The sequence below is a fragment of the Rosa chinensis genome, chromosome 1, assembly GCF_002994745.2.
Source record: "Rosa chinensis cultivar Old Blush chromosome 1, RchiOBHm-V2, whole genome shotgun sequence".
NCBI lineage: Eukaryota > Viridiplantae > Streptophyta > Magnoliopsida > Rosales > Rosaceae > Rosa > Rosa chinensis.
In genome coordinates this window covers 40,758,793-40,767,503 of record NC_037088.1, presented here as the reverse complement: position 1 = coordinate 40,767,503, position 8,711 = coordinate 40,758,793, and the positions used below count along the sequence as shown (strand labels likewise).

General features: G+C 40.4%; 2 protein-coding genes across 2 annotated transcripts; one reads left to right on the top strand and one right to left on the bottom strand.

Moving 5' to 3' along the window:
• The first annotated feature begins 1,160 nt into the window (after positions 1–1,160).
• LOC112174762 (disease resistance protein RPM1) lies at positions 1,161–4,234 on the top strand. The gene is made up of 2 exons (XM_024312557.2): positions 1,161–3,981; positions 4,093–4,234. Exons 1-2 carry the CDS (start codon positions 1,194–1,196, stop codon positions 4,095–4,097), a joined length of 2,793 nt encoding a protein of 930 aa, XP_024168325.1. The 5' UTR covers positions 1,161–1,193; the 3' UTR covers positions 4,098–4,234.
• Positions 4,235–4,789: 555 nt separating this feature from the next.
• LOC112174774 (RGG repeats nuclear RNA binding protein A) lies at positions 4,790–8,304 on the bottom strand. The gene is made up of 7 exons (XM_024312587.2): positions 7,848–8,304; positions 6,868–7,255; positions 6,704–6,769; positions 6,445–6,577; positions 5,820–5,975; positions 5,660–5,716; positions 4,790–5,257 (listed from the first exon to the last, which is right to left on the bottom strand). The coding sequence occupies exons 1-7, from the start codon at positions 8,032–8,034 to the stop codon at positions 5,078–5,080; spliced, it is 1,167 nt and encodes a 388-aa protein (XP_024168355.1). The 5' UTR covers positions 8,035–8,304; the 3' UTR covers positions 4,790–5,077.
• Between the last annotated feature and the right edge of the window lie 407 nt (positions 8,305–8,711).

The following is an 8,711-nucleotide window of genomic DNA, read 5'->3' as shown; positions in this document are numbered from 1 at the left end:
CTCGACCGTTTAGTTTTTAGGTACTAATGTATAGATCATCTGTTAAGGCATTGATAATTGTCTTAAAGCTAGTACAGTTCAGGGTTAACAGATTCACTTCGTCCATTGGTTTAAGTGAGTTAGATACCTTAAAGATCATCAATTTGGCTGAAATTTTGTAGAGATGATATATACATTAGTACCTAAAAACTAAACGGTCGAGATGTGGATATGAGACCGAAAAATGACCCTAAACTCCAAGCTCACACGTTAATTTCAGAGTGAGGCCTCACTCTGGATAGAATATGTATAATATATATACACACACACACACACGGAGCCGTTCAAGAGCGGACGTCGCTCCTCCGGCCTCGATCTAGAGGCGACGGCGCGGCGCTGCTTGCTTGAGGGAAGCTGGGGGTCGTGTGGAGGGGGTCTGCGGTCCGGTGGAGTCGCCTACAACGGTTCTGCGATGCTGCACAAAACCTGCAACTGCAGGTGAGGTGGCTGCCCAGAAACCGGTAAGCCTGACCTCCTCCGACCTCGAACGCCGCCGACCTCCCTCCAGCCAACCCAGCGCTGCCGCCGCTGCCTGGAAGCCGCTTGCTGCATCGACGTCCGCACTTTAGCGAAGTGCGGACGGCCGCTCCTGATCGGGCCTCTATATATATATATATATATATTTGTCCTCGCCCAAACAAGAAGCGTCGTGAGAGGTAGGAAGGATCAATGCAGATTAAACTAATTCTCGTCACATTCATGCTAAAGGGTGCAATACCACATATCCGGATATTCCATTGTTGTACTAAAACTGTAGCAGTCACATTGATTTCACAGAACAATATCCTTCAATATATTACGTTCATATATGTCTCTCTGTAGGTGCTTGGAATATGCTAGAAGCCTAGGATCCAAAGCATAAAGAGTGCGTATATTCCATATAGCTACTCATGGTCATGACATTCTGATAGTGACAATTATTAACAACTAAAATATCTGAATTTTTTTATGTCAAATAAGAAATTTCTACTCGCTTCATGTATACCTATTATTCATCTTCGGTTTTGGAACCTCATTCTTGTTCGTTCTGCCTCTCTCTTCCATATATTGATTTCCACTCAAGTAATAGTTCCTCACTGACTGTCTTGTTTTTTGAAAAGCTGCTTCTGATCTAATATGATTGAGGAGTTACCTTCCAAATCAATTTCAGATATATGGCCTTGCCGACGACAGATTTGTTGATTGGAAAAATTGTAGCTATTGTTGAGAATGAAGCATTATCCATATCCAGTGTTCGTGATGAAATCGATGAGATCAAGCAGGAGCTGGTTAGCATGAAATCTTTCCTGCAGGATGCTGATGGAAAGAAAGAAAACAGCGAAGGAGAGGAAACGTGGGTCGCAAGCGTCAGAGACTTGGCCTATGATGTTGAGGACATAATTGATGAATTCATGTACCACATATATGAGAAGCAAACTGGTGGCCTATTTCCAAGGTGGCTCCACAAGATCATTCACATTCCAAGGAGTCTCTGGTATAAACGTCAAATTGCCAACAAATTGCAGAAAACCACTAAAATGATCAAAGCCATTCCAGAGAGGAATCAGAGATATGCTATTGGTGGTGTAGAAGGGACAACAAGTTCAATTGATGTTGACAAATGGGTGCAGAACCAAGCAGAGTCTTCTCTTTTTATTAAGGAAGATGAACTTGTAGGCATTGAAGGCAACAAGCAAACAATAATGGGATGGCTGATGGATGAAGAGCAACATCAAACTATTGTCTCTGTGGTCGGGATGGGAGGTTCAGGAAAGACAACTCTAGTTGCCAAGACCTTCACCAATGAAAGTGTGAAAAGACATTTTGACTGCTATGCGTGGATTACTGTTTCCAGAACCTATGCCATTGAAGACTTATTTAGATGCTTGATCAAGGAGTTCCACCAATCAAGAAAAGAAAAGGTTCCTGCACCTGCAAAACTGAAGGACATGAGCTACAGAGAATTGCTAGAGAAGCTCGTGAACTACTTGGAGAGTAAAAGGTACCTAGTTGTATTGGATGACGTGTGGGATGTTAAACTTTGGACAGAAATAAATATATCACTCCCTGATAGACGACTTGGAAGTCGGATCCTTCTTACAACTCGGAAAGAAGACATAGCACATTATTCTTTCGGAGTGGTAAGCCATGTTCATCTTATTAAGCCCTTGGACAACAATGAGGCGTGGGAGCTTTTCAGCAAGAAAGCATTCTCAACTTACCATAATAGATTTTGTACACCGGAGCTTGAACCGTTAGCTTCAAAACTTGTGGAGAAGTGTAAAGGTTTGCCTCTTGCAATTGTTGCTTTAGGAGGTCTTATGTCTTCCAAAAAGTCAACCACAGAGTGGAGGGATGTCTACAACAGCTTAAATTGGCATCTAACTAACAATCCCTTGTTAGATAATGTGAAGAGCATTTTGTTGCTCAGTTACAATGATTTGCCTTTCCGACTCAAGCAATGTTTCTTGTATTGTTCTCTTTTCCCAGAAGATTATTTGATTCGAAGAAAAAGGCTCTTCAGGTTGTGGATATCTGAAGGACTTGTTCAACATGTCCAAGGGGTCACTCCGCAAGCAGCTACAGAAAACTATCTTATGGAACTCATTGTTCGTAGCATGCTACAAGTTGTAAGGAGGAATGAAACTGGGAGGCCAAAGGCATTTAAGATGCATGATCTTATGCGGGAGCTTGCTCTATCAATGTCAACAAGAGAAAAGTTTTTTGTTGTATATGATGGGAGAGAATCAGTAATGGAAGAAATTGGAGCCCGGCGTTTGTCAATTCAAAGCACTGAAGGAACAGAAATCAAATCATGGATAGGTATGTCAAAGCTTCGTACCCTTCTTGTGTTTGTCACTGGCATAATACCATTATCTTTCTCAAACGCATTGCCTTCTGGATTTAAATTATTAAGGGTTCTAGATGTGGAGGATATGCCACTTGATAAACTGCCAAATGATCTAGTGTACTTATTCAACTTGAGATATTTGAATTTGAAAGGAACTGCAATTAGGGAGCTTCCAAAATCCATAGGGTATCTCCATAACCTTCACTTCTTGGACATTAGGAAAACAAAGATTGAGGCACTTCCAAAAGGATTTTCTAAGTTGCTAAACTTGCGCCACCTAATGATGTATTATAATAATAAGGATTATAATGATTTCAAGATTGTAAGTGGGACAAGAGCAACTTCAAATATCAGCAAGTTGAAGAAATTGCAAGTTTTGTCTAGAGTTCAATCCGAAGGGAATATCATTAGACTACTCGGGAACATGACCCAGCTTACAAGGATTGGCATAACCAACCTAACTGAGAGAGATGAGATGGACCTATGTGACTCAATCCAAAAGATGAAACTCCTTACCAATTTGAGCTTGATGGTAAAGGATGAAGAAGAATTTCTTCGAGCTGATAATGCACTGTTTTCACCTCCTCCTCACCTTAGAAAGCTTTGTTTCATTGGGAAACTGGAAAAAGTACCACATTGGTTTTCTTCACTCGACAGCCTCACATCCATGCATCTGCATTGGCCTAGACTTGAGGAAGATTTATTATCTCACATCGAAGGACTGCCGTTTTTGGGAAGTCTTACACTTGTTAATGCATATGTCGGGAGTGAGTTACGTTTCAGTAGAGGCTTTGTGAAGCTTTCAAATTTGCAATTATTTAAATTCCCCTCATTGAGTAAGATAACAGTGGAAAAGGGGGTGATGCCAAATCTCCAGTTCCTAACACTCAATAGCTGCATGGAATTAAAGAGATTGCCTCATGGTCTTGAACACCTTACTAATCTACAAACATTGAGCTTGGAGTTTCTTTCGAGCCAACTTATACAGTCCATACGAGAAGGAGGTGTGGATCGTCCAAAGGTACAACATATCCTAGAAATCAACCATTTTTTCGACTCTTCAGGTGGGAGGTCTTGCGAAAGCTTGTCTCCAAGGGCTCTTTACCGAGGAGGTAATAAACTTGCTTTGTATATGTAAATTTTCTGCATTGGAGTTCCAATATTTTTGCCACGTACTAATATTTCAGTAAACTGAACGTTTAATCTTGTTAAATCTTTTGCAGAATAAAGTCCGAGAAGTAGGGTGACTGCCATGTTTGCGGTGAATTCAGATGCCCTAGCATAATGTCAATTGCACTCTAAATTCAGATGCCCAACAATTGTGTGATTTGCCTATAATAATGAGACTTACTATAGGCCTTGCGCGCGGGGGTAACTGTATAGGTGAGCAGTAGCAAGCGCGCGGGGGTATAGGTGAGCAGTGATGTTGTGGATGCACAATTCATATTACTTACCATCCGCCCATACCAGGGGAATGATATGTAAATCTCCTACAACTGAGTGGGTGTTTATCATTCATCTAATGAAATATGCTCATCTTGTTTACCTGCTGGCCGCTGCAACCAAATCATCCTCATTCAACTGTTGAATCTTGGGCAACAAAGATTTAGAATACAACTAAACTATAAATCCATCAATTACATTACCCTAATCTTCTTTCAATAAAATTTTAACGTTTCCCTTTTCTCTAAAGGAAGCCCAGATTAGGTTGGATACCACATTAAACAGAATCATAGTATGCACACAGGAACAGTAAAGCTAAACTAGTTGGTAGTCAAGCAATAATACAACAAAAATTGGCATGCAAGTCATTAACACTAGCACATAACATTTCCCAAGCAGATGAATATATTTTCTGATATATGACTGTTTTCAAACCCAATCTCCGAGGGGGAAAAAGGTGAAACAGGGGCCCATTTAAAAGGAGAAAACTAGTCTAACTAAAACTGATCAAAGGATGTCCGCCTGGTCACAAATAAGTCCCTTCCATATGACCCAAATGTCATAAAAACAAGCATAAAGGGGGAAAAAAAGAAAATCAAACTACATGGGAACATATGAACCGCGACTGAAATTTACAATTTAAGTCATAAATTTTTCTAACAAAAAAATTAAGACAGGAAATCCAATTATTCTAGTCAATTTCCTGCTTCAGATGAAAGAAATGAACCAAATGTCATTGAGACTGTAGGTGTCCCCGTCACAATCTCACTTGCCACCCAAGGTTGGGAAGTGAGAAGGATCTTCAATTGGTGGGGCTTCCACACTGCTTTGGGAGTAGTTGCTGCTAAACCCTCCCCTGGAACCACGACCACGGCCACGGCCACGAGATGGGTAAGAGAACCTTTCTCCTTCTGCTGGCTTCAAGAACTCATTGATGCTGACAGACTGAAACAGATAAAGAAATAGCAGTTCAGAAGCAACCAGGAAAAAAAAAGGAAAACACCACAAGATGAGAAGATATCAGTCAATAACACAAAGCTTAACAGCATATTACCAATCGGATGAACACCAATGTTGCAAAAATAAGAGATCCATATTGCAGTAATATTGGTGAAAGAGACAGGCAGCATAGGATGAAAGCAAATAGAGTACTACTATGTTTAAAAATTGCACAAACACCATTAATGAAATAGGTACCAAGTAAAATCAAAACATATAAGCTTGCAAGCTGTTCAGAAAGCCCATTTGCAACTACAACACACTCACTTCACAAGACTTCCTAGAAGTCCAGAGAATCAAAACAAACAAATACAGTGTATCAATTACAGACATTATTAGCAGTAGTACCTTTTTGGCTTTTTCTTCCTTCTCAGCAGACTCTTTCTTCTTATCCTTGTCAGATCCCTGTAAAGAAAAATTCAGGTAGCATTTACAAGTAATAGGTTGATGTCAGGTCCACACAATGAACAAGGAGACAGAGACATCTGAAAAGAATCAGTAGACTCACCAATTTAATGAAGATATCATCATTCCCTTTCTTGTTTGAAAGCTGTTGCAGTGATTCAAATTCCTTAGTATCAACCTTTCTTTCTTCAGTCTTAAGTGCCTGCAGGGCCTTCCTTTTCTCTTCAAGCACCTTCTCATACTCTTCAAGTGTCATTTCCTATTCAGGAATGATAATAACAAAAACAACCTGGGTTAAAAAAAAAAGGGGGCAAAAAAGCTATAGCTTGGTCAGACAGTCACTATGACCTAGCATATTAACATCAGAATGTTAATGTTCATCATCATATTCGCCATACATAGTTGAGATGAATTTTGTAACAGTGCCTTCAAGAAACATCTGCAGCTAAGCAGAGAAGGCAAAACTCTCAAGCAACAGAATTCATAGACAGTATAAATACATGCATTCTGATCCCATTAATGAATATGCAATCCAATTCTGAAATTCTCACAATAGTTATCATTTTAACTAGTACCATGATAAATCTATTAATCTGGTGCAGAGTAGTGTATCTGTATACCATAGGCTTTTAGTATTTCTAAAATTAAAGTTAACTATCCAATAACAAAACCACTAGATAGCAATTTTTGGATATATTTTATTTTGACATACGACTTTTATAACTCACCTTCTCCTCAGGTTCCTTTTCTTCAGGTTCATTGGCAGGGGTCTCTTTGCTGTCATCTGCTGCATCTACCTCTCCCACAGGCTTTTCTTCGCCCAAAATTTTTTCAGTTGCATTGACTCCGTCTTCAGTCCCCCTAAATATGAAGAGATGATAACCAAACATTAAACACAAACTAACAAAAACTACAGTAAATTTTAAACCAAAGGAAAGGAGGCATAAGAAGAGATTATAAATAAAAAGGTAATTCAAGAATAGCTACTCAGGAAATTCATCAGTTTGTGATCCCCAGTTTCCACGACCAGAACCTTCACGCTTGAGTTCATTTCTGTGCACAGAATAAGACAGGTTGAAAACATATTAAACTCTAGAAACATATTACGGACATAGCATACTTTAAAATGGGCAGCAAAAACTAATATTCACCCGCGTCCAGTCCCACTACGACGTTCATGGATCCTCCGCGGGCGCTCCTCATCACCAACTTCCCCATTCCCAAAACCACCGCGGCGACCACCGTGGTAAGAACCGCGTGGTCCACCATAGCTACGCCTTTCAGTCGTCCTCCCTTCTCCATCTCCCCCATAGCCACGCCTTTCAGATGGCCTTCCATCACCATCCCCACCAGAGAAACGCCTTTTGGGAGGTGCATCCTCAAAAGCACCCTGACCAGCAGGGGCTGATTCACGATTGTACCCACTGTTGTTTTCATTATTGGCTGAATCACGATTGTAGCCACCACCGCCACGGCCACGGCCATATCCGCGTCCACCCCCACGGCCTCCACGACCAGCTTCATCCTTTGAATCCCTCACTGCACAAGATGAAGCAACCTCTAATTAGTAACAAGAACAAACTTTAAATAAAACTTTAGGTGAACACGGTACCACAACAAAAGATTCAAATTGCCATAATAAACACAGGAGAAGGCTTTTCCTGACATATGCCATAATCAACCATATGCCAAAGTAACAAAAGAGTAAGAAAAATTAAGACAGTCATCTATCTTCACGAGCTTCTGGGAAGCTCAAAATGTGGTTTTTAAATGAACACAAGACAATCACACACAAAACCAATTATATATACTCCTTCCAATTCATGTATTATGTATTTTTGGAACTCTACACCACTAATCCACACATTTACCAAAAACAAACTCCACCCGACATTTTCATCGAAAACCATAACACCAAAAGCCAAATCTCAAAGAGACTAATACACTCATGACACTGAAAAAAACCAACTAAATAAATCTTCACCAAATTTTCAACCAAAGTAAGCAAACAAACAAAAAGGGAACCCATATATTAGCTCCCAGCATACAAAAGAATCCGAATAACCGCAAGAAACCCAAGAACACAAAGAAACCTAGATACAAAGCAAGAGGGCAGAGATGAAAAGCTCACCAGCCTGAGAAGGAGGGGCAGGCTTGGAAGGCAACTTGGCGGGCTTGGCGTCGAGACCGGGCTTGTTGGGCTGAGCCTGAGCTTTCTTGGGTGCGGCAGCGAGCTTCTGCTGGTGAGCCGCGACCAGCAGCGAAGGGTCCTCGGCATCATCGTCGCCCAACAAATCAAACGGGTTCATGGTCGCCATTTTCTGATTAAACCCACCACAGAAAACCTAATTCCCCTGAGATTCTTTACTGTCAGAGACGACAGAGAGAGAGAGACCCTACCTCACCGAGACCTCCATGACATGGTTACGAGTTACTGGATTGAAACGGATCTGAAAGATCGATGCTTTTAGGGGTTTGAGAGATGGGGGATGGAGAGAGAGAAAAACCCTAGCCGCAAGAGGAGCCGAGCAGAGAGAGAGAGAGAGAGAGTGGGAGTGGAACCTAATCACAAAAAAGCTGAATTTATTGTTTGGGTTTGTTCGTGTGGTCTCTCCAAATTTAATATTATTAATAATCAATTTATATACTTTACTTTACCTTTTATTTTTGTGAGAATATACTTTGATTTTCAATCTATTTATATACCTTACTTTGCCTTTTGTTTCAATTTAAGGGAATATTTTGGTTTCAAATTCGGTTGTAAATCCTGAGTGATATGCTCACGCTCCAGAACTAATCCTGGATGCACTCACTTGTGATTGTAAAAAAAATATTATGTAAACCTCGCCCGTACTAAATATTACACAAAAGTCTTTGGTATGATAGAAAAATACGTCACTTAAATAATTTCAACTTCTCTATAACACAACTCGGATAGAGAGAGCATACCGTGGAATCAATAGTTACATCGAAAAAATAATAGTAACTTTAAACT

Bases quoted from the DNA above. Each gene is read 5' to 3' on its own strand.
- LOC112174762 (XM_024312557.2), top strand. From the start codon at position 1,194: ATGGCCTTGCCGACGACAGATTTGTTGATTGGAAAAATTGTAGCTATT.
- LOC112174774 (XM_024312587.2), bottom strand. From the start codon at position 8,034: ATGGCGACCATGAACCCGTTTGATTTGTTGGGCGACGATGATGCCGAG. The intron at 6,578-6,703 runs GTAGCTATTCTT...CTTCATATTTAG, and splicing joins CAAACTGATGAATTTCCTGA to GGGGACTGAAGACGGAGTCA. The intron at 5,976-6,444 runs GTGAGTTATAAA...ATTCCTGAATAG, and splicing joins AAAAGGAACCTGAGGAGAAG to GAAATGACACTTGAAGAGTA.